Raw genomic sequence first — 24808 nt, 5'->3', positions numbered from 1 at the left:
TGTTTTACTTAAATTACTTTATTCAAATTACTGGATAATTCAAATTTTATGAGCAATCAAAATGACTTTGAATTAACAGGCATTTCCATCATCCCTACTGACATTCGGCACACACCAGGGATCGAGCCTCGAAGCTCCTGACTAGATAAATTCACGGCACCACTGGAGGAGGTACTGGAGAGGATTTGTTCCTTCTTCCTGCTATCTACTGACTGGTCCTTGTTGTAAGCTGCTTCCTTCAGCTACCATTGAACCATGGAGGGTTCACCCATTCCTGATTTGAATCCCCTTGAAGATGGCATGTGGAAGAACCAGTAAATTTTTGTGTTTTGTTTTCTTCGTGTAAAGCTATTAGCTCCTGAGGTAGTCATAAGTTATCCCTGGTTTGTCATAGTTAATGCAATTTGGTACATGCCTACAGTAAGGGGCAGTTGTACCTCTTCAGTCCTGGGGTAGGTTGGCACCAGTAAGGGGCAGTTGTAGTTCTTCAGTCCTGGGTAAGATGGCACCAGTAAGGGGCAATTGCAGTTCTTCAGTCCTGGGTAAGATGGCAACAGTAAGGGGCAGTTGTAGTTCTTCAGTCCTGGGTAAGATGGCACCAGTAAGGGGCAATTGCAGTTCTTCAGTCCTGGGTAAGATGGCAACAGTAAGGGGCAGTTGTAGTTCTTCAGTCCTGGGTAAGATGGCACCAGTAAGGGGCAATTGCAGTTCTTCAGTCCTGGGTAAGGTGGCACCAGTAAGGGGCAATTGCAGTTCTTCAGTCCTGGGTAAGATGGCACCAGTAAGGGGGCAGTTGTAGTTCTTCCGTCCTGGGTAAGATGGCACCAGTAAGGGGGCAGTTGTAGTTCTTCAGTCCTGGGTAAGATGGCACCAGTAAGGGGCAGTTGTAGTTCTTCAGTCCTGGGTAAGATGGCACCAGTAAGGGGGCAGTTGTAGTTCTTCAGTCCTGGGTAAGATGGCACCAGTAAGGGGCAGTTGTAGTTCTTCAGTCCTGGGTAAGATGGCACCAGTAAGGGGGCAGTTGTAGTTCTTCAGTCCTGGGTAAGATGGCACCAGTAAGGGGGCAGTTGTAGTTCTTCAGTCTTGGGTAAGTTGGCACCAGTAAGGGGGCAGTTGTAACTCTACAGTCCTGGGGTAGGTTGGCACAGCTGATAGGTTGCTGCAGTTTTGTAACTGTGGGCAGCAGTACGGGAAAAGATCAGTTTCTGTCACAAAAGCTTCAAACAGAGACATACTTCCTGGACCCTAAGCAGGGACAGCCAGAGCCAGTGTAGAGTCACATGCTTCCATTCATTGCTGGCAACCAAGTTGCTGAAGGAACGTCCTGTCTCGAGTTTTCCTGTCACATGCACCAGCCCACATCCTGCAGGCACTTCCCTCGGAACCACCATGCCATCAGCTGATTGGCCTCCGTTAGCCTGCTGTCTTCCAAAGGCTGATATCGTTGCATGTCTTGTTGACCCTGTAAGATTATCAGTGTACAGGTGAATTTTTCTTAATGTGCGAGGACATCACCTCTCCTTTCTGTTCTCTCCACTCTCTTCAGTCTGTGAACTGGGTTTAAATCAATCTAAATTTTTATATATATATAACATTTTCATGATGAAGATGAGAAACCGGGACACAAGGTGAGAAACAAGCACATTGTTCTCACGTTGAACAACTTCTCCTTTGACTCCACTCACTTCTTCCAAATAAAAGGTGTTGCTATGGGAACCCGCATGAGTCCTAGCTATGCCTGCCTTTCCAGGGGATATGTGGAACTTTGTTCCAGTCCTACTCCGGTCTCCTCCCTCACCTTTTTCCGGTACATTGATGACTATTGGTGCCATTTCCTACTCTCGCTGTGAACTGGAAAATTTCATTCACTTTGCTTCCAATTTACACCCTTCCCTCACTTACACATAATCCATCACCGACTCTTCCCTTCCCTTCCCTGACTTCTCTGTCTCCATTTCTGGGGATAGGCTATCGACCAACATCTACTATCAGCCCACTGACTCCCACCCCGCTTCCTGTAAGGACTCTATTCTCCCAGTTTCTCCGTCTCTGTCACATCTGTTCAGCCGATGCCACCTGCCATACTAGTGCTTCGATATGTTTTCCTTTTTCCTCAACTGAGGATTCCCCTCTACCATGCTTGACAGGGCCCTCGACCGAGATTGTTCCATTTCCCGCACTTCTGCTCTCACCCCTTCCCCTCCCTCTCAGAACCACGATAGGGTTCTCCTTATCCTCACCTTTCACCCCACCAACCTCCACATTCAACGGATCATCCTCTGCCATTATCTCCATGTCCAGCGTGATCCCACCACCAAACATATCTTCCCCTCCCCTCCACTTTCAGCATTCCGAAGGGACCGTTCCCTCTGCGACACCCTGGTCCACTCCTCAATCATCTCCAACTCCCCTTCCCCTGGCACCTTCCCGTGTAAGCGCAGGAGATGCAACACCTGCCCTTTTACCTCCTTCCTTCCCACCATCCAGGGCCCCAAACACTCCTTCCAGGCGAAACAGCGATTTGCTTGCACTTCTTTCAACTTAGTATACTGTATTCGCTGCTCACAATGCGGTCTCCTCTACACTGAGGAGACCAAATGCAGATTGGGTGGCCACTTTGCTGAACACCTCCATTCAATCCGCAAGCGTGACCCCGAGCTTCTGGTCGCCTGTCACTTTAATTCTCCGCTCCAGTCCTACTCTGACTTCACCGTCTTCGGCCTCCTACACTGTTCCAACGAAGCTCACGCAAGCTCGAGGAACAGCATCTCATCTTTCAATTAGGCACTTTACCGCCTTCTGGACTCAACATCAAGTTCAACAGATTCAGCTCATAATCTCTGCCCCCATTTTTTCCAGACAGCAGCTGTTGATGGTTCTGTTATTTCCATTTACACCTCTTCTAGACCCATCTTTTGTTCCTTTACTTGTCCCATTACCATCTCCGTTTGCCTTGTACAAGCATACCTTTTGTCATTTAATCTCTCCTGCCTTCCACCCTATTACAGATCTTCCCTTTTGTTCTTTCCTCCCCTCCCCCTTTCCCTGCCCCTGCACTTGCTTAAAACCGGTTATATCTCAAACTTTTTCCAGTTCTGATGAAAGGTCATCATAAGAACATAAGAAGTAGGAGCAGGAGTAGGCCATACGGGCCCTCGGGCCTGCTCCGCCATTCAATAGGATCATGGCTGATCTGAATCTAGACTCACATCCACTTCCCTGCCCTCTCCCTTATCTGCTAGGAAACTGTCTATCTCCATTTTAAATTTATTTAATGTTGCAGCTTCCACAGCTCTCTGGGGTAGCAAATTCCATAGATTTACTACCCTCTGAGTGAAGAAGTTTCTCCTCATCTCAGTTTTGAAAGGGCAGCCCCTTATTCTTAGACTATGCCCCCTAGGTCTAGTCTCACCCATCAGTGGAAACATCCTCCCCGCATCCACCCGATCAAGCCCCCTCACAATCTTATATGTTTCGATAAGATCGCCTCTCATTCTTCTGAACTCCAATGAGTAGAGTCCCAACCTACTCAACCTTTCCTCATACGTCAACCCCCTCATCTCCGGAATCAACCGAGTGAACCTTCTCTGAACTGCCTCGAGAGCAAGTATATATTTTCTTAAATATGGAAACCAAAACTGCACGCAGTATTCCAGGTGTGGCCTCACCAATACCCTGTATAACTGCAGCAAGACTTCCCTGTTTTTATACTCCATCCCCCTTGCAATAAAAGCCAAGATTCCATTGGCCTTCCTGATCACCTGCTGCACCTGCATACTAACTTTTTGTGTTTCATGCACCAGGACCCCCAGATCCCTTTGTACTGTAGCACTTTGCAGTTTCTCTCCATTTAGATAATAATCTTTGATTTTTTCTGCCAAAGTGCATAACCTCACACTTTCCAACATTATATTGCATCTGCCAAATCTCTGCCCACTCACTTAGCCTGTCTATGTCCTTTTGCAGGTTTTTTATGTCCTCCTCACTCATTGCTTTCCCTCCCATCTTTGTATCGTCGGCAAACTTGGATATGTTGCACTCGGTCCCTTCCTCCAAATCGTTAATATAGATTGTAAAGAGTTGGGGTCCCAGCACTGACCCCTGCGGAACACCACTAGTTACTGATTGCCAGCCCGAGAATGAACCATTTATCCCAACTCTTTGTTTTCTGTTAGATAGCCAGTCTTCCACCCATGCCAGTATATTACCCCCAATCCCGTGATTTCTTATCTTGATCAGTAATCTTTTGTGTGGAACCTTGTCAAATGCCTTTTGGAAGTCCAAATACACTACATCCACTGGTTCCCCTTTATCCACCCTGTATGTTACATCCTCAAAGAATTCGAGCAAATTTGTCAAACATGACTTCCCCTTCATAAAACCATGCTGACTCTGTCCTATTAAATTATGTTTATCCAAATGCTCTGTTACTGTTTCCTTAATAATGGACTCCAACATTTTGCCAACCACAGATGTTAGGCTAACTGGTCTATAGTTTCCAGCTTTTTGTCGACTTCCCTTCTTAAATAAGGGTGTTACATTAGCAGTTTTCCAATCTGCCGGGACCTTTCCTGAGTCCAGGGAGTTCTGGAAAATAATCACCAATGCATCCACAATCCCTACCGCCACTTCTCTCAAGACCCTAGGATGTAGGCCATCAGGTCCGGGGGATTTATCCGCCTTAAGTCCCATTATTTTACTGAGTACCATCTCCTTAGTGATTTTAATCGTCTTTAGCTCCTCCCCCCCCCATTGCCCCCTGTTTGTTCAGTGTTGGGATATTTTTAGTGTCCTCTACTGTAAAGACTGATACAAAATATTTGTTCAGCGTCTTTGCCATCTCCATGTTCTCCACCACTAGTTTCCCGGTCCCATCCTCTAAGGGACCAACGTTCACTTTAGCCACCCCTTTTCTTTTTATATAGCTGTAGAAACTCTTGCTATCTGTTTTTATATTTTTTGCTAGTTTACTTTCATAATCTATCTTCCCTTTCTTAATTAATCTTTTAGTTATTGTTTGCTGGCTTTTAAATGCTTCCCAATCTTCTATCCTCCCACTAGATTTGGCTACTTTATATGCCCTTGTTTTCAGTCGGATAGTATCCTTTATTGCTTTACTGAGCCACGGATGGCTGTCTTTTCTTTTACTCCCCTTTTTCCTCAGTGGAATATTGAAAGATGTGAAATATCTCCTTGAATGTAGACCACTGCTCTTGTACCGTCTTACACTTTAATCTGTTTTCCCAGTCCACTTTAGTCAATTCTACTCTCATACCTTCATAGTCTCCTTTATTTAAGCTCAGTATGCTGGTTTGAGATCCAACTCTCTCACCCTCAAACTGAATTTGGAATTCAACCATATTATGGTCACTCATTCCAAGGAGATCCTTTACTAGGACATTTTTTATTAATCCTGTTTCATTACACAGGACCAGATCTAAGATTGCCTGCCCCCTGGTTGGTTCAGTTACATACTGCTCAAGGAACCTGTCCCTAATACACTCTATGAACTCTTCCTCAAGGTTGCCATGCCCAATTTGATTAGTCCAGTCAATATGAAAGTTAAAATCCCCCATGATTATAGCTGTTCCCTTATTACAAGCCCCAACTATTTCCTGATTTATACTCCGACCAACAGTTGCAACTGTTAGGAGGCCTATAAACTACGCCCACTAGTGACTTTTTCCCCTTCTTATTCCTTATCTCCACCCAAACTATTTCACTATTCTGATCCTTTGACCCAATATCATTTCTGACTATTGCAGTGATTCCATCCTTGATTAACATAGCAACCCCACCTCCCTTTCCTTCCTGTCTGTCCTTCCTAATTGTCAAATACCCTTGTATGTTTAGTTCCCAGTCATGATTATCCTGCAGCCATGTTTCCGTAATGGCCACCAGATCATACCCATGTGTAGTTATTTGTACTGTCAACTCGTCAATTTTGTTACGAATGCTGTGTGCATTCAGATAAAGAACTTTCAAATATGTTTTCTGACAATTTATTCCTGCTTTTACCCCTTTTACTACTTTACCTTTATCATTATACATTCTGTCCCTTCCTGACACGCTCTGGTTTTTAATTCTCCCACTGCTACCTTGCTCTATTGCCTTCTCCGCTGTCATTTTTATTTTTCGCTCTCTTAAAACCTCCCCCCCACTAATTAGTTTAAAGCCCTCTCTACAGCCCTAGTTATTCGATTCGCCAGGACTCTAGTCCCAGCACTGGCCAAGTGAAGTCCGTCCCAACGGAACAGCTCTCTCCTGTCCCAGTACTGATGCCAGTGTCCCAGGAAGCAAAACCTGAAACATTAACTCTGTTTCTCTCTCCATAGATGCTGCCTGACCTGATGAGTATTTCCAGCATTTGTTTTTTATTTTAGATTTGCAGCATCCACAGGATTTTGCTTTTGTATGAGAAACACGCACAACCGGGTCAAGTATAGCACGGGTTAAATGGAGAGTAAAGCTCCCTTTACTTTGACAGTGTGTCTCAACTCCAACCATCTCCTGCTGCAACAACCATCCATAGGGCCTCATTAAGTGAGAGGGACACATTTGCACTGAATTACAGGCAATTCTGTGTTAGGGACTTACGCCCATAAGGAACTGGATCTAAACTCATTCCAATTTTAATCTTTACAGCCAATAGACGCTGGAAATTCTCCCAGGAGGGGGTGGTTCTCCTCATTGGGTTTTCCACCGAAGTTCTGCAGCCAGATAGAGTAAATGGGGTTTTCGTTGCTCTTCTGCTGAAGTTGTGCAGCCAGATAGAGAAAATGGGGTTTTCGTTGCTCTTCTGCTGAAGTTGTGCAGCCAGATAGAGTAAATGGGGTCTTTGTTGCTCTTCTGCTGAAGTTGTGCAGCCAGATAGAGTAAATGGGGTTTTCGTTGCTCTTCTGCTGAAGTTGTGCAGCCAGATAAGAGTAAATGGGGTTTTCGTTGCTCTTCTGCTGAAGTTGTGCAGCCAGATAGAGTAAATGGGGTTTTCGTTGCTCTTCTGCTGAAGTTGTGGCAGCCAGATGGAGTAAATGGGGTTTTCGTTGCTCTTCTGCTGAAGTTGTGCAGCCAGATAGAGTAAATGGGGTTTTCGTTGCTCTTCTGCTGAAGTTGTGCAGCCAGATAGAGTAAATGGGGTTTTCGTTGCTCTTCTGCTGAAGTTGTGCAGCCAGATAAGAGTAAATGGGGTTTTCGTTGCTCTTCTGCTGAAGTTGTGCAGCCAGATAGAGTAAATGGGGTTTTCGTTGCTCTTCTGCTGAAGTTGTGGCAGCCAGATGGAGTAAATGGGGTTTTCGTTGCTCTTCTGCTGAAGTTGTGCAGCCAGATAGAGTAAATGGGGTTTGCGTTGCTCTTCTGCTGAAGTTGTGCAGCCAGATAGAGTAAATGGGGTTTTCGTTGCTCTTCTGCTGAAGTTGTGCAGCCAGATAGAGTAAATGGGGTTTTCGTTGCTCTTCTGCTGAAGTTATGCAGCCAGATAGAGTAAATGGGGTTTTCGTTGCTCTTCTGCTGAAGTTGTGCTGCCAGATAGAGTAAATGGGGTTTTCATTGCTCTTCTGCTGAAGTTGTGCAGCCAGATAGAGTAAATGGGGTTTTCGTTGCTCTTCTGCTGAAGTTGTGCAGCCAGATAGAGTAAATGGGGTTTTCGTTGCTCTTCTGCTGAAGTTGTGCAGCCAGATAGAGTAAATGGGGTTTTCGTTGCTCTTCTGCTGAAGTTGTGCAGCCAGATAGAGTAAATGGGGTTTTCGTTGCTCTTCTGCTGAAGTTATGGCGGCCAGAAAATTCCCGACGATGGAGACGGGACTGACTAACTTGATTGAATTTTTTGAGGAGGTAACGAGGAGGGTCGATGAGGGTAGTGTGTTTGATGTAGTCTACATGGATTTTAGCAAGGCTTTTGACAAGGTCCCACATGACAAGACTGGTCAGAAAAGTAAAAGCCCATGAGATCCAAGGCAAAGTGGCAGTTGGACCCAAAATTGGCTCCGTGGCAGGAAGCAAAAGGTAATGGTCGACGGGTGTTTTTGTGACTGCAAGGCTGCTTCCAGTGGGGTTCCGCAGGGCTCAGTACTAGGTCCCTTTTTGTGGTATATATCAATAATTTAGACTTCAATGTAGGGGGCATGATTAAGAAGTTTGCAGATGATACAAAAATTGGTTGTGTGATTGATCGTGAGGAAGAAAGCTGTAGACTGCAGGCAGATATCAATGGACTGGTCAGGTAGGCATAAAAGTGGCAAATGGAATTCAATTCGGAGAAGTGTGAGGTAATGCATTTGGGGAGGGCTAACAAGGCAAGGGAATACACAATAAATGGTAGGATACCGAGAAGTGTAGAGGAACAGGGGGACCTTGGGGTGCATGTCCACAGATCCCTGAAGGTAGCAGGACAGGTAGATAAGGTGGTTAAGAAGGCATACGGGATACTCTCCTTTATAAGCCGAGGCATAGAATACAAGAGCAGTGAGGTTATGCTTGAACTGTATAAAACACTAGTTAGGCCCCAGCTAGAGTACTGTGTACAGATCTGGTCACCATATTACAGGAAAGATGTGATTGCACTAGAGAGGGTACAGAGGAGATTTACGAGGAATTTGCCAGGACCGAAGAATTTTAGCTATGAGGAAAGACTGGATAGGCTGGGGTTGTTTTCTTTGGAACAGAGGAGGCTGAGGGGAGACTTGATTGAGGTGTATAAAATTATGAGGGGCCTAGATAGAGTGGCTAGGAAGGACTTATTTCCCTTAGCAGAGGTCAATAACCAGAGGACATAGATTTAAAGTAATTGGTAGAAGGATTAGAGGGGAGTTGAGAATTTTTTTCACCCAGAGGGTGGTGGGGTCTGGAACTTGCTGCCTGAAAGGGTGGTAGAGGCAGAAACCCTCCTCACATTTAAAAAGTACTTGGATATGCACTTGAAGTGCTGTAACCTACAAGGCTACGGACCAAGAGCTGGAAAGTGGGATTAGGCTGGGTAGCTCTTTTTCGGCCGGCACAGACACGATGGGCTGAATTACTGTAGATTTCTATGATTCTATGACTTCCCATTTATCAGTCTGGGCTGGATTCAAACTGAAGTCCAGGAGGTGGGAGGGCAGATCTCACAACTCACTGTGCCATCAAGGCCTCTAAGGATCAGGATTCATGTAAACTCAGCACTCCATAAAGCACCTCCCAACAGGGACGTGGTAACAAGGCACTTAGAAAATAATAATAGGATTGGGCAGAGTCAACAGGATTTATGAAAGGGAAATCGTGTTTGATGAATCTGTTAAGAGTTTTCTGAGGTTGTAACTAGCAGAATTGATAAGTGGATGTGGTGTATTTGGATTTTCAGAAGACATTCGATAAGGTGCCACACAAGAGGTTATTAAACAAAACTGGGGCTCATGGGATTGGGGGTAATATACTAGCATGGATTGAGGATTGGTTAATGGACAGAAAACAGAGTAGGAATAAACGGGTCATTTTCGGGTTAGCAGGCTGTAACTAGTGGGGTACCGCAAGGATCAGTGCTTGGGCCTCAGCTATTCACAATCTACATCAATGATTTGGATGAGGGGACCAAATGTAATATATCCAAGTTTGCTGATGATACAAAGCTGGGTGGGAATGTGAGTTGTGAGGAGGATGCAAAGAGGCTTCAAGGGGATATAGACAAACTAAGTGAGTGGGCAAGAACATGGCAAATGGAATATAATGTGGAGAAATGTGAGGTTATCCACTTTGGTAGGAAAAATAGAAAAGCAGAGTATTTTTTAAATGACGAGAGATTGGGAAATGTTGGTGTTCAGAGGGACCTTGGTGTCTTTGTACACTAATCACTGAAAGTTAACATGCAGGTACAGCAAGCAATTAGGAAAGCAAATGGTATGTTGGCCTTTATTACAAGAGGATTTGAGTATAAGAGCAAAGGTGTCTTACTGCAATTATATAGGGCCCTGGTGAGACCACACCTGGAGTATTGTGTACAGTTTTGGTCTCCTTACCTAAGGAAGGATACACTTGCCATAGAGGGAGTGCAACGAAGATTCGCCAGACTGATTGTCCTATGAGGAGAGATTACGTAGACTAGGCCTATATTCTCTAGAGTTTAGAAGAATGAGGGGTGATCTCATTGAAACATACAAAATTCTTACAGGGCTTGACAGGGTAGATGCAAGGAGGATGTTTCCCCTGGCTGGGGTGTCTAGAACCAGGGGTCACAGTCTCAGAATAAGGGATCGGCCATTTATGACTGAGATGAAGAGAAATGTCTTCACTCAGAGGGTGGTGAATCTTTGAAATTCTCTACCCCAGAGGGCTGTGGAGACTCAGTCATTGAGTATATTCAAGACAGAGATCGATAGATTTTGGATATTAAGGGAATCAAGGGATGTGGGGATAGTGCAGGAAAGTGGAGTTGAGGTAGAAGATCAGCTATGACCTTACTGAATGGCAGAGCAGGCTAGAGGGGCTGAATGGCCTCCTCCTGCTCCTATTTCTTATGTGCCTAAATGCTGTTTGTGGGAGCTTGCTGTGCGCAAATTGGCTGCCGCGTATCCCACATTACAACAGTGACTACACTCCAAAAGTACTTCATTGGCTGTAAAGTGCTTTGAGATGTCTGGTGCTCATGAAAGGCGCTATATAAATGCAAGTCTTTCATTCTAAAGTGGCGATATTTAATGTGCTGCTTTCAGGGGCTCCCCCTAGTGGTTGATACTGGTATGGGATGAAGCGACTGGCTCCATTCCTGCCCTTTCAGTCAGGAATGGTACATGGTGTCTGGAAACTACAGGGCACACTCGAGTGGGAATTCAAAGGTAGGGTTGGCGGTCAAACCTACTGTGCCACTCTGCTACCTGCTTAGAATCATACAGCACAGAAGGAGGCCATTCTGCCCATCGTGCCTGTGCTGGCTCTTTGAAAGAGCTAGCCAATTTGTCCCATTTCCCATCTCTTTCCCCCTAGCTCTGAAAAGTTATTATTGAATCTGTTTCCACCACCCTTTCAGGCAGTGTATTCCAGATCATCATAACTCGCTGCGTAAAAAAAATTCTCCTCATCTCGCCAATTATCTTAAATCTGTGTCCTCTGGTAACTGACCCTCTTGCCAGTGGAAACAGTTTCTCCCTATTTACTCTATCAAAACCCCTCATACTGCCTCAGTATTTTCCCACTCGTCTCTGCTGCTTTCCTGAGAGCACTGACTCTTGCTGAGGCACAGATCCACAGGGATTACTGACACTCAAATACCTTGTAGGAACATAGAAACATAGGAGCAGGAGGAGGCCATTCAGCCTCTCAAGCCTGCTCCGCCATTCAATGGGATCATGACTGATCTGCGACCTAACTCCATATACCCACCTTTGGTCCTTATCCCTTAATACCTTTGGTATTAATCTCAGATTTAAAATTAACAATTGATCTAGCATCAATTGCCGTTTGTGGAACAGAATTCCAAACTTCTACCACCCTTTGTGTAGAAGAGTTTCTGAATTTCACTCCTGAAAGGTCTGGCTCTAATTTTTAGACTATGCCCCCTCGTCTGAGAATCCCCAACCAGTGGAAGTAGTTTCTCTCGATCTACCCTATCTGTTCCCCTTGTGCATGTGGCTAATCCTTCCCGTCAAACTGGACGATCAGTTTTAATGGACTTCCAGCCCAATCCTGTCCTCACCCGATGTGTGTCTAGACATACACAAGCCCTGTAATTCCCACTGCCAATCCTGCAGCTCAGTGAGTCAATAAGGCAGGAAGAGTGCTGTATAAACTGCTATTGGAAGTCTGGCTAAGGAATACGATGAACAATTGAGGTTATAGGTGTAGACTATGGAACTAAATTGTTTCTGTTCACTCGTTTTATTTTCTCCTTCACTTTACCAACCTCACCCACCTACTCCCCACGCACCCCCCCCCCCCCCAACTACCTAAAGTCTAATCCACCCAGTAGAACCTCGAGATAACAACAGAAAATGCTGGAAAAACTCAGCAGGCCAGGCAGTATCCGTGGAGAGAGAAACAGAGTTAATGTTTCAGGTCGAAGACCCTTCGTCAGAACTGAGAAAAAAGCAGGAAATGAAACAGATTAAAAAGCAAGTTTGGGAGCTGGGAAATGGGGGAGGGAATGAAAGAACAAAAGGGAAGGTCTGTGAGGTGAAGAGACATTAAGAGATATTCAAGGCGAGACGAGATGGTAATAGGACAGGTAAAGAAACAAAGGATGGCTCTAGATGAAGTGTGAAATGCGCTGGCAGAGTGAAAGACAGCCTCGAGCTTTGATTTTTCTAGTAATATCCTGTTTGGCCACCCCACCTACCCCCACCACAAATTACAACTCCTTCAGAGCGCCAGTCCCTGTGTCCTCATTCACACAAAGTCCTGCACTCCCATCACCCCGTCCTTTATAAGCACCACTGGCTCTCGAAGTCCCAGTGGATCCACTGCAAGATCCTCGTTCTTGTTTTCAAATCCATCCATGACCCCGCCCTACCTCAGCGTTCACCTTCTGCCTTGTGTCCCCCTAGCCACCCTCTGCCCTGCCAACACTGGGTTACTTGTTCCCCGCTCTCTCTGCTCTGCCATTGTGCGTGCTCTTTCAGCCTCTACCCCGCCACCCTCTGGATCTCTCTCCCTAAAATCTGCATCCTCCTCATCACCTCCTTCCCTGCTGAAAACCCCTCTCTTCAACCATGGAAAAGAAAATCGGACGGAGTGTTAAACGGGCTGCTCATTTTGCGCTAACGCCCACGACCAATTTGTGCCCCACACACTACTGCAAACCTGTCTAAGACAGGCTGCCACAGTTCAGAGTTGACACACCTAGTTTTGTTTGAAGCAACACTATTTTATTTTTATATTTTGTAAAACCAGCATTGCACAAGTGGCATCTTCACCCTCGACAGTAAATGCTTCTGCCTATTTCTCTGCTCCTGTGTGTCTGTGGTTCTTTCTCTCTCTCTCTCTGCCCAAGATTAATTTATACCCTAATGTGTTTTATATAATAGAACAAGCTCATTACCATCGGCTGAGGAACCACACGTCTAGCGTTTCCTCGATTCACATGCTCCAGGAAAGCTTCTTCCAGGGCAGGCTTCAGACTGGTTGACAGGCACTGTCCACATAGTCTGCATCTCTTCAACACAAGGAAAGAAAACTGGGTTAGTGCACCTTCCAAACCACAACAGGTTAGTGCACCTTCCAAACCTTCTATCCAATCGCCTCTCCCAGGACAGTACAGGCACAGGAAAAAGGTCATCATTACCAGCCACCAGATTACCATCTTTTGGAGTGGTTACTGTGGTTGGCACTAACATTAGTACAGTAGCTGGCCCTATCTCCACGCTAACCACTGCTATCACCCGGGGTGACTCTTGCAGATAACATGACCTGAAGTCTATGTCTGCTGCGAGAAAGGAATCCAGTTGCATTTTCCCCCAGTTAACTTTCCTGATTAAAAGTTTACTGTGGAGTAGACAGATTACTCCACCTGCAGGGTGACCCTCCACCCACCACATCTCCCGTGGTCCCCCCCACACACACAGTCTCCATGATGGATGTTTTACAGGTATGAAGTAGCTCCAACACACTGAGCCATTGACTGGTAATTCCCCAAAGTGACTTATTGGCCTCTGCTGAACCAGTGGGAGGTGCTGAGTAGGAGGCAGCTGCTCCCCACCACTAGGGACTTAGCATCGTAGAATGGTTACAGCATGGAAGAAGGCCATTCGGCCCGTCGAGCCCGTGTCAGCTCTCTGCAAGAGCACCTCAGCTAGTCCCACTCCTTGCCCTTTCCCTGTAGCCCTGCAAATTTTTTTCCTTCAGGTACTTATCCAACTCCCTTTTGAAAGCTGTGATTGAGTCTGCCTTCACCACCCTTTCAGGCAGTGCATTCCGGATCCTAAACACTCGCTGCATAAAAAGTTTTTCCTCATGTCGCCTTTGGTTCTTCTGCCAGTCACCTTAAATCTATGTCCTCTGGTTCTCGACCTTTCTGCCAATGGGAACAGTTTCTCTCTATCTACTCTGTCCAGACCCCTCATGATTTTGAACACCTCTATCAAATCTCCTCTGCTCTAAGGAGAATAACCCCAGCTTCTCCAGTCTATCCACGTAACTGAAGTCCCTCATCCCTGGAACCAGTCTCGTAAATCTTTTCTGCACCCTCTCTAAGGCCTTCACATCATTTCCTAAAGTACGGTGCCCAGAATTGGACACAATTCTCCAGATGAGGCCGAACCAGTGTTTTATACAGGTTCATCATAATTTGCACGCTTTTGTACTCTATGGAGGCAAAATTCAGCTCCTTTGCGCCTGCAATTAGCACCTCCGGGTGGGGGGGGGGGCGGTGATAATAGCGCCTCCTGAGAAATTTGGCGGGCGCTGCTGAGGCGCTAGCAGAGCGTCATCGCCGAGCGACGCGACTTCCTAGTGCCCCACCGTGGCCCCTTACCGTCCCGCAGCAGAAATTCGGCTGCGTCCCGCAAGGCTGCAGCAGGCAATGTCAGCGCCAGTTTCGTGGGTCGCGAACCGGGCTGACCTCCGCTCGGAGGGCGGTATTTAAAGGGGAGGTGCGGCTGCGACCCATGCTGCCATTTTCTTCTTTTGGCCGACCTTCAGGTCAGCCCTTCGTGGTGACCCTTGGCATGGTCGTGGCTGCCATCGCGCAGCCCGGCACCACATCTCGGAGCTGGGCTGCAGCCATGGCACCACGCCGCCCTGATGGCCTAGTGTGGGCCATCGGAGGCTCTGCAGAGCTCGCAGCGTCCCTCCCCTTTAACGGAAGGGGAGGGGCGGTGAAATGCATCAGTGCTACGTGGAGCGACTGCATAGTGCTCCGGCGTTCGAGCGCTTTGCGCTCCTGACACCACCCCGAGAGGAAGTGGAGTGCCCAAGATAGCGCTACACTTCCTCTCCGGGGCAGTAAGCCAAATTTAGTGGTACTTCCACGCCGGGTGCTAAATGTCGGTCGCTAATCCGGTTACCGCCCCCAAATGGGGCGTAACCAAATTTCATGCTCTATACCTCTATTCGTGAAGCCCAGGATCCCTTAAGCTTTTTTAACTGCTTGCTCAACCTGCCCTGCCACCTTCAACAATTTGTGCACATATACCCCTACATCTCTCTGTTCATGCACCTCCTTTAGGATTGTACCCTTTAGTTTATATTTCCTCTCCTCATTCTTTCTACCAAAATGTATCACTTCGCACTTTTCTGCTTTAAATTTCATCTGCCACATGTCCGCCCAATCGACCAGCCTGTCAATGTCTTCCTGAAATCTATCACTAAGCTCCTCACTGTTCACTACACATCCAAGTTTTGTGTCATTTGCAAATTTTGAAATTGTGCCCTGTACACTCATATCCAAGTCATTAATATATATCAGTAAAAGCAGTGGTCCTTGAACCAACTTGTAGGAAATATGGCTCTTGTACCACACTAGGGCGAACTACAGGGAAGCCATTTCAAACCTTTTATTGTGACTTCTCCAAGTACCTTGGTATCACAGGAGGTGCAGTTCTCAAGGCAATGCTTAGGATATATTTGGATGTCCCTCTCGTTAACAAGCATTTCACTGGCCTCAACAGATCTGTGAAAATAAAGGGGACCAGCGTTGTTTGATAATGTCAAAAAGAGGTTCTTTTGTTTGTGGGCAAAGCTTCATCATTTCAGTCTCTTTCTCTCTCCCTCCTTTCAGTCACGTTCTCCCTCCCTCCTTTCAGTCTCCTCCTCCCTCCCTCCCTCCTTTCAGTCTCCTTCTCCCTCCTTTGTCTCCTTCTCCCTCCCTCCTTTCAGTCTCCTTCTCCCTCCCTCCCTCCTTTGTCTCCTTCTCCCTCCCTCCCTCCTTTGTCTCCTTCTCCCTCCCTCCTTTCAGTCTCCTTCTCCCTCCCTCCTTTCAGTTTCCTTCTCCCTCCCTCCCTCCCTCCTTCCAGTCTCCTTCTCCCTCCCTCCCTCCCTCCTTCCAGTCTCCTTCTCCCTCCCTCCCTCCTTTGTCTCCTTCTCCCTCCCTCCCTCCTTTGTCTCCTTCTCCCTCCCTCCTTTCAGTCTCCTTCTCCCTCCCTCCCTCCTTTCAGTTTCCTTCTCCCTCCCTCCCTCCCTCCTTCCAGTCTCCTTCTCCCTCCCTCCTTTCAGTCTCCTTCTCCCTCCCTCCTTTCAGTCTCCTTCTCCCTCCCTCCTTTCAGTCTCCTTCTCCCTCCCTCCTTTCAGTCTCCTTCTCCCTCCCTCCCTCCTTTCAGTCTCCTTCTCCCTCCCTCCTTTCAGTCTCCTTCTCCCTCCCTCCTTTCAGTCTCCTTCTCCCTCCCTCCTTTCAATCTCCTTCTCCCTCCCTCCTTTGTCTCCTTCTCCCTCCCTCCTTTCAGTCTCCTTCTCCCTCCCTCCTTTCAGTCACCTTCTCCCTCCCTTCTTTCAGTCTCTTTCTCTCTCCCTCCTTTCAGAGCATAGACTTCGGAGCAAGCCACCGGAGCAGGTAGATCCGATTCAAGCCACCCAGGGGCGGTGGGGTGGGGGGATCTGATCGCTGACCCGGGGGGGACGGAGTTCTGATCCTGGGGCAGGGTCTGATCCCCGACCCCAGGGGTGTCCGATGCCTGACCCGGGGGGGGGGGGGGGGGGGAGGGGTACAATCCCTGGGGCTGTCTGATCTTCAACCCCGAGGGGGTCCAATTGCCATCCCCGGGGGGGGTCTGATCCCCGACTCTGGGCGTCTTTGTATGGGAGGGGGGAGATCTGATTGGGCGGGGGGGGGCGGCGGGGAAGCACTCCTGAACCTCCTGGCCCACAAGCAGTGCTGTAAAGGCACTTACCTTCACCCCGAAGCTATCCTTGACTCCCTTCAGCTGCTGTGTTTCCTAAGGCCTATGAAACCTGGCCAGCCAGGTTTAAACCGGCAAAGCAGGATAAATCAGAGGCTGCCAGCCTCAATAAAATATTTGAATTGCCAACCCGCCTCCAGGGAGCGGGGTTCACTGCCTGCCCGTTGTCCCACCTCCGTTAAACTCAGAAGTGGGCTGGTTGGAGGTGCGTTGGGGCCAGGCTTCAGATTTTAAAAATTGTAGCACCTGACCTGACCCCAATCACCTGCTTTTGGGTGTTTAAATCCAGCCCAATGTCTTGAAACTGATGTCCCTTACTGTGGTAAACCACTGTTTGTATTCCACTGTGTACATGCCTGGACATGCCTCGGCTGACTCCTCCCACAAGTCCTAGTATAAAGGTGACTGCTCCCCAGCCCTTTGTATTTCTGGACCGGTCGACCACTCGAGGCAGACCTTCATTCTTTTGTTAATAAAAGCCTTTAGTTACCTCTCTTAACTCTCAGTCTTTTATGAGTAATTGATAGCGCATCACTTACACAAATTGTTTTCTAGATTAGAGTTTTGAGATGTCTGTGGCTAATTATTCTAGGTGAGATAAAACTACTTTTGTAAGTCATTTCTTGATTAGTTTTTGTGTTATTACTCTTGCTCCTAATTTTTATGTTCTTATAATTAAATCACTAGCTGAAGTGCCCGGCGGTGCCGAGGCTTTTTCGAGGGCATGTTGTTGTTGGAAGAGAGAGAGAGAGAGAGCGACTGGGGGGGAAGAGAGAGAGCGACTGGGGGGTAGAGAGAGAGCGACTGGGGGAAGAGAGAGAGCAACTGGGGGGAAGAGAGAGAGCGGGTGGGAGGGAAAGAGAGCGGGGGGGAAGGGAGGGCGGGGGGGGAAAGGGAGGGCGGGGGGGGAAGGGAGGGGCGGGGGGGGGAAAGGGAGGGGGGGGAAAGGAGGGGGGGAAGGGGCGGGGGGGAAGGGAGGGGGGGGAAAGGGAGGGGGGGAAGGGGCGGGGGGGGGGAAGGGAGGGGGGGGAAGGGGCGGGGGGGGGAAGGGAGGGGGGAGAAGGGGCGGGGGGGGAAGGGAGGGGGGAGAAGGGGCGGTGGGGGGAAGGGGGGGCAGGGGGGAAGGGAGGGGGGGGCGGTGGGGTCGGGGCGGAAGGGGGGGGCGGGGGGGGGCTCAGGCCGAGAGCCCCGCTCTCCGAGCCCCCCCCCCCCCCCCGGCCGAGAGCCCCGCTTTCCGAGCCCCCCCCCCCCCCCCCCCGGCCGAGAGCCCCGCTTTCCGAGCCTCGCCCCCCCCCGGCGAGAGCCCCGCTCTCCGAGCCCCGCCCCCCCCCCGGCCGAGCCCCGATTGCGGCTCTGAGAGACGGCCAGCGGCCCGAGCCCGATTGCGGCTCTGAGAGACGGCCGGCGGCCGAGCCCCCCCCCCCCCCCCCACCCCCCCCCCCCGGCTGAGCCCGATTGCGGCTCTGAGAGACGGCCGGCGGCCGAGCCACGCCCCCCCCCACCCACCCGGCCGAGGGCCGATTGCGGCTCTGAGAGACGGCCGGCGGCCGAGCCCCGCCCCCCCCCCCGCCGAGCCCGATTGCGGCTCTGAGAGACGGCCGCGGCCGAGCCCCCGCCCCCCCCCCCCCCCCCCCCGCCGAGCGCGGAACAGAGACGCCTGCGTCTCACCTGCTCCTGCTGCGCGCTGCACCCTGACCCTCGTGGCTGATGCCGTTGCCCTGGGTAACGTGACACGGCGGGGGAGGGGGGGGTGTGGGAGCTTAGCAGAAGCGCAATCACCTAGCTCGGGCCTGGCTGGGCAAGAAAGGCGCAGGCTTTGAGGCCTAAGAAAAAAACGGGCAAAGGTAGGAAAAAGAATGTTCAGGTTAGATAAAATATTTACAAATGAGTGATTTATTTTAAAAGAATTAATAAATTGAATTTTATTTTGCTGGAAATGTATATTTGAAAAGAAAGACGCAGAAAGCAGGAAAAAGAATGGAAGCAAGATGGCGGCGACTCACCTCGGTTCAGAACGATAAGGCCCGCCCACACACGCACCGATTGGTCGACCGTCAGGTCACCAAAGCGTAGGATTGGTCAATCGTCCCGTCACTCGACCGTAGGAGGGCCCGGCCGCACGCGGCAGCAAGCCGCCGTACGATTGGTCGACCTCGAGGTCACTCTGTCGCTAATGAGCGGATAATGAGATGCTAATGAACGGAATGTTGAAGGTTTTTGGGATACCGCGGGCGCGATTTTAGCCCGGCCGAAACGTAAATACGCTTAAAACCGTCTCGGAAGCGTAAGCTTTCTTTGGAGGTAACGTGCGCGTAGGTACGACCCTGTAACTTTCGAGCGCATAGCCCGCCAGACGCACAGGCGATGACAGACAGAATGACAGAAGTACCGATTTATATATATAGATAGATAGATACCTTGATTCACATCCCTCATCCACTCGCATGTGGGTCAGAGAAATCAGCTAAATTAAAACTGACCTGGAATGAGCGTATCGCAGCCTTCGCCCAATTGGAAGAGCTGATTCCAGGGGAAGGGGTTGTTGTTTTCAGCGGTGGTCCCTGCCTACCCTCATCACTTACCCCTCAGTAGAGTTCTTGTGCGGAGCTCCAGCTACTTTACCTCTTTTTCTCGCTCCTCACAATCCTCTTGGCGACACCCACGAGGCTTAGAGTATTGAATACAACCTGCAAACAAATGAACAGGGCTTTCACCAAAAATACAATAAACCTGCACCTGGTAAAAATCTGCACTCAGCTGGGACCTCCTGGTCTGTATAGCTCCATTGCACATTACCGTTACCAACTAAGCCCACTGGGGGAGCTAACTCTCTACATGTAGGAATATTTGTCCCACCACTGCAATCCCTTCACACTTTACCTTTACTGTTTGATGTTACATTGGAAGAAGTTACAAACTATAAAAACTCACTAACAGTCCAGTAGCCTTGGGGATGAACACTCTACAGAATTAACATTCTTCATCTCTCCATACACCCACCCAAGGTGTTAGGACAAGCATGGGTCAAGGCAGTGAAAGAGTGCTCCTTATTGCACTAATGTAGTGTTGTCCATAGCCACAGGCGTGACTGGTTGGCGGACAGAAGGCAGAGAGTTGGAATAAACGGGTCATTTTCCGAGTGGCAGGCAGTGACTAGTGGGGTACCACAAGGATCGGTCCTAGGACCCCAGCTGTTCACAATATATGTTAATGATCTGGACGAGGGAATTGGATGTAATATCTCCAAATTTGCAGACGACACAAAGCTGGGTGGGAGGGTAAGCTGTGAGGAGGATGTCGAGAAACTCCAGTACGATTTGGACAGATTGGGTGATTGGCCAGAAACATGGCAAATGCACTATAATGTGGATAAATGTGAGGTTATCCACTTTGGTGGCAAAAACAGGAAGGCAGATTATTATTTAAATGGCAATAGATTGGGAGAAGGGGAAGTGCAAAGAGACCTGGGTGTTCTTGTGCACCAGTCGCTGAAGGTAAGCATGCAGGTGCAGCAGGCGGTTAAGAAGGCAAATGGTATGTTGGCCTTCGTAGCAAGAGGGTTCGAGTACAGGAACAAGGATGTCTTGCTACAGTTGTACAGGGCCTTGGTGAGACCGCACCTTGAGTATTGTGTGTAGTTTTGGTCGCCTTACCTGAGGAAGGACGTTCTTGCCATGGAAGGAGTGCAGCGAAGATTCACCAGGCTGATACCTGGGATGGCAGGAATGACGTATGAGGAGAGATTGTGTCGACTGGGCTTATACTCACTGGAGTTTAGAAGATTGAGAGGGGATCTCATCGAAACCTATAAAATTCTGTCAGGCCTGGACAGACTAGATGCAGGAAGGATGTTTCTGATGGCTGGGGAGTCCAGAACCAGGGGTCATAGTCTAAGGATAAGGGGTAAGCCATTTAGGACTGAAATGAGGAGGAATTTCTTCACCCAGAGAGTGGTGAACCTGTGGAATTCTCTGCCACAGAGGGCGGTGGAGGCCAGTTCATTAAATATATTCAAAAAGGAGTTGGATATATTTCTTAAGGCTAAAGGGATCAAGGGATATGGGGAAAAGGCAGGGACAGGGTACTGAATTTGGATGATCAGCCATGACCTCATTGAATGGCAGAGCAGGCTCGAAGGGCCGAATGGCCTACTCCTGCTCCTATCTTCTATGTTTCTATGTAACGCTATTTTAGCCACATGTACTAATTTTAATAGAAAATGCCTTATATACAATACAGCTAAATGTACATCACCTGTATATTTACTTCATAAACATCTATCACCATTCAGTGCAAAACTTTGCAGTTTTTCTGTTTCACCAAAGTTTGGAATTCTGGCAGCATATCTTAGTGCAGCTTCTAGGTTTTACAGGCGGTACTTTGACTTCTTTGCCATGACGTGCCCTGTTGGAACTCCTCATTATAGGTTGGGCTTGCTGCCTTCTGCTGGCCTGGAATGGTTATTCCGATTGGTCGAGCTGACCACGATCACAGCTCCCTTTTCCATACAAGGGTGTTTCCACCCTTTCACCCGCGTTACACACCATTTTAGCAGATAACTAATAAGCAGTAACCAAGGAGTAAAGCACATACAACGATCAAATAACACTTGCACACTCTGCTTTTCGTCTTACCATTTTACTAACAAATGAACAAAAAGGTTAAAGTACACATGCGTGCACCGTGAGAATATGAGTACTGAGATCACATGCCCAATGGCAGCATCTATTACTCATTTTTTATTTACTAATCAAAAACACAATTCGTCACATCTGGATTCCCAATTAGCCACATGTGGCTATTGACTAATGTATAGGACAACACTGCACTAATGTGACATTTCCATTCCCCATAATGGCGTTTTCATGGTTTCCTTGGGCGAGACTGATGCTTTATTTTCTGTGACTTACAGATAGATTTGTATTGTGGAATCGTAACCAATAGGAACTGGACTGAAACCACCATGTACTTCATGTAGAAACCTTACAATTGTCAGGGAGAGAGGAGACGTTCATCCCATCAGACTGGTCTGAATTCAAACTCAGGATATTGTGTCTGCCCACTGCATGACCCAGTCCTCTGAAACACCCAACAGAGTCGTTCTACTTCTCAAATTTTACCGACTGACCTGTTGATAGATGTTCTTGTTGGGAGTCAAGTGTTCTGATGACAGGTTAGGAGACATGTTCACCTGTGACACAACAATGAACAGTTAGCAATCACCTACGTACAAAAATGCATTCAATGTAACAGATACATGGTCAATGTCTTCCAGTTAAACCATCTTGAATGACCGACCATTATCTCCAGTCGCATGTTATACGATGCCAAAAGTGCAAAATGCATCTGCTTGATTTTCGCCGCCCAATTTTCTGATTCCCTTTCCTGATGGCACTGGCTCTTCCTGAGCTACAATTTCATGGGTGCCAAAGCACTTTGCTACCAAGGTGGTCATCAGCAGCCAATACTACCAAACATCACACATCACAACCAGTCGGATCCTGTCCTTACCTGGTGTCTACATGCACACGCATACACTCAGGTGCGTGCACACAAACATATGTACACATTCTACCAGGTGCCACTTGGTAACAATTAACACCAACAACTTGCATTTATACATCACCTTCTGAATAATAGGGAGAAGGATAAACAATGGGGAGGTGAGTATGTTATGGAGCTTTTACCTGCTGGGTAATCTACAAAACAAAGCACGCCCACTGTTCGTGTAGAAGGAGCAGCATCAATAATCTCACCCTAGCAGCTGAAGGAAGACCTTGATGGGAGTAGGCAATTGCAAATGAGGGCTATGAAAGTGGGAAGTAGGATTCACTATTGGGCTGGCTGATAAACACCTGCTGTATTACTACACGCCTTTCAGATCAGAAGGTCCCAGTTATTGGAATCTATAATTAAGGACAGAGTGTCTGAGCACTTCGAGAAATTTGAGCTGCTCAGAGAGAGCCAACATGGATTTGTAAAGGGTAGGTCATGTCTAATGAACCTAATTGCACTTTAAGGAAGTAACTAAAGTAGTAGACAGGGGAATGTCTATGGATGTAGTTTATCTGGACTTCCAGAAGGCATTATATACTTAGCTAAAATTAAAGTTCATGGAATTGAAGGCAAACTATTGACCTGGTTAGGAGATTGGTTAGGCGGTAGAAGACAGAAAGTAGGGGTAATGGGTATGGACTCAAATTGGATGGAAGTGACTAGTGGTGTCCCACAAGGATCTTTGCTGGGGCCTCAACTATTCACTATATTTCTTAATGACTTAGATAACATAATAGAGAGCTATATATCCAAGTTTGCCAATAACACAAAGATTGCTGGTATAGTCAACAGTCTAGTGGGGAGCATAAAATTACAAAGAGACATTGATAGATTAAGTGAGTGGGCAAAACTGTGGCAGATGGATTTCAACACAAGTAAGTGTGATGTCATCCATTTTGGACCAAAAAAGGATAGATCTGACTTTTATTTAAATGGTGAAAAGCTAGGAACAGTGGAGGGCCAAAGAGATTTAGGGGTCCGGGTACATAGACCACTAAAATGTAGTAGTCAGGTACAAAAATTAATCAAAAAGGCTGATGGAATGTGAGCCTTTAGAACTAGAAAGTTAGAATATAAAGGGGAGGAAGATTTGCTGCAGCTATACACAGCCCTGGTTAGACCTGGAGTACCGTGTCGAGTTCTGGGCACCACACCTTGGAAAGGATAGATTGGCCTTGGAAGGAGGGCAGTGCAGATTCACCAGAATGTTACTAGGGTTCCAAGAGTTAGATTATGAGGCGAGATTACATAAACTAGGCTTGTAGTCCCTGGAATATAGAAGGTTAAGGGGTGATTTAATTGAGGTTTTTAGGAATTTGAAAGGAATAGATTGGGTAGATAGAGAGAAACGTTTTCCACTGGTGGGGGAGTCTAGGACGGGGGAAATAACCTTAGAATCAGAGCCAGGCCATTCCGGAGAGAAGTTAGGAAACACTTCTGCACGCAAAGGGTGGGAGAAGTGTGGAACTCTCCCACAAAAAGCAGTAGATGCCAGCTTGATTAATAATTTTAAATCTGTGATAAAAGGATTTGGAGCCAAGGCAGGTGGATGGAGTTAAGATACAGATCAGCCATGATCTCACTGAATGGCGGAACAGGCTTGAGGGGCTACATATCCTACTCCTGTTCCTATGTTCACTTCTCTGAATGTATGTTGATTTACCTGATCTCAGCTCGGCCAGCTAGTTACCTTCTACAATTTTTCTCCGTGGCCTTTAGTTGGGTGAAGGGTGGAACGGGGGAATCAGTCAGGTTTCCCATTCCTGATCGTTATTCAGTGACACTGGCTGGAAAGTCCACCTGTGGGCACTTTAGACAAGGATAGGATTGGGCTTAGTTCTAATGCCCTCCAGGATTAATAATGCCTTCCGACATTCAATGTCCAGGCTCACAAATGGCGAATGATCACTAGGGTCAGATACTGTACACCAGCTACAGGCAATAACCTTGGGCGGAGAGGAAATCCTGGTAAAAAAATACAAGGGTGAAATTTAACACAATGTGGCCCCTGACCAATAAACCTAACTGTTATATAATTCAGAGCAACAAGCATCTTACCTCCATTAGGTAAACGTTCATGTCTTCGTCAACAACAAAGTCACAGCGAACCAGTTCAAAGAAATTCCTGCCAAAAAAGTAAAACAAATCAAATAAATAATAGGAACCAACCTCCCGTCAATTAAATAATAGGAACCAACCTCCCGTCAATTAAATAATAGGAACCAACCTCCCGTCAATCAGACAATAGAACCCAGATAATGGGAATCGGGGGGTAAACTCTCCACGGGCTGGAGTTATACCTAGCACAAAGAAAGATGGTTGTGGTGGTTGGAGGTCAATCATCTCAGCCCCAGGACATCGCTGCAGGAGTTCCTCAGGGCAGTGTCTTAGGCTCAACCTTCTTCAGCTGCTTCATCAATGAACTTCCCTCCAACATAAGGTCAGAAATGGGGATGTTCGCT

General features: G+C 47.7%; 1 protein-coding gene across 4 annotated transcripts in view; it reads right to left on the bottom strand.

Moving 5' to 3' along the window:
* LOC147113128 (putative tubulin polyglutamylase ttll-15) overlaps positions 1-24808 on the bottom strand; it is a 223277-nt gene that overhangs the window by 12163 nt on the left and 186306 nt on the right. For 2 of the 4 annotated variants that reach the window (XM_085998021.1, XM_085998022.1), the window contains exons 11-15: positions 24405-24471; positions 21919-21981; positions 19413-19477; positions 15475-15568; positions 13001-13114 (exon numbers count right to left, since the gene is read on the bottom strand). In XM_085998021.1, the coding sequence (XP_085854147.1) occupies positions 13001-13114; positions 15475-15568; positions 19413-19477; positions 21919-21981; positions 24405-24471 (403 nt within the window). Of the gene's footprint in view, positions 1-2; positions 1463-13000; positions 13115-15474; positions 15569-19412; positions 19478-21918; positions 21982-24404; positions 24472-24808 lie in introns of those variants that run through there. The other 2 variants (XM_085998023.1, XM_085998024.1) reach the window with 2 other exon arrangements.

The sequence above is a fragment of the Somniosus microcephalus genome, chromosome 9, assembly GCF_052327205.1.
Source record: "Somniosus microcephalus isolate GS21.2 chromosome 9, FLI_Smic_1.0, whole genome shotgun sequence".
Lineage (NCBI taxonomy): Eukaryota > Metazoa > Chordata > Chondrichthyes > Squaliformes > Somniosidae > Somniosus > Somniosus microcephalus.
This window is presented reverse-complemented; position numbering and strand designations above follow the sequence as displayed.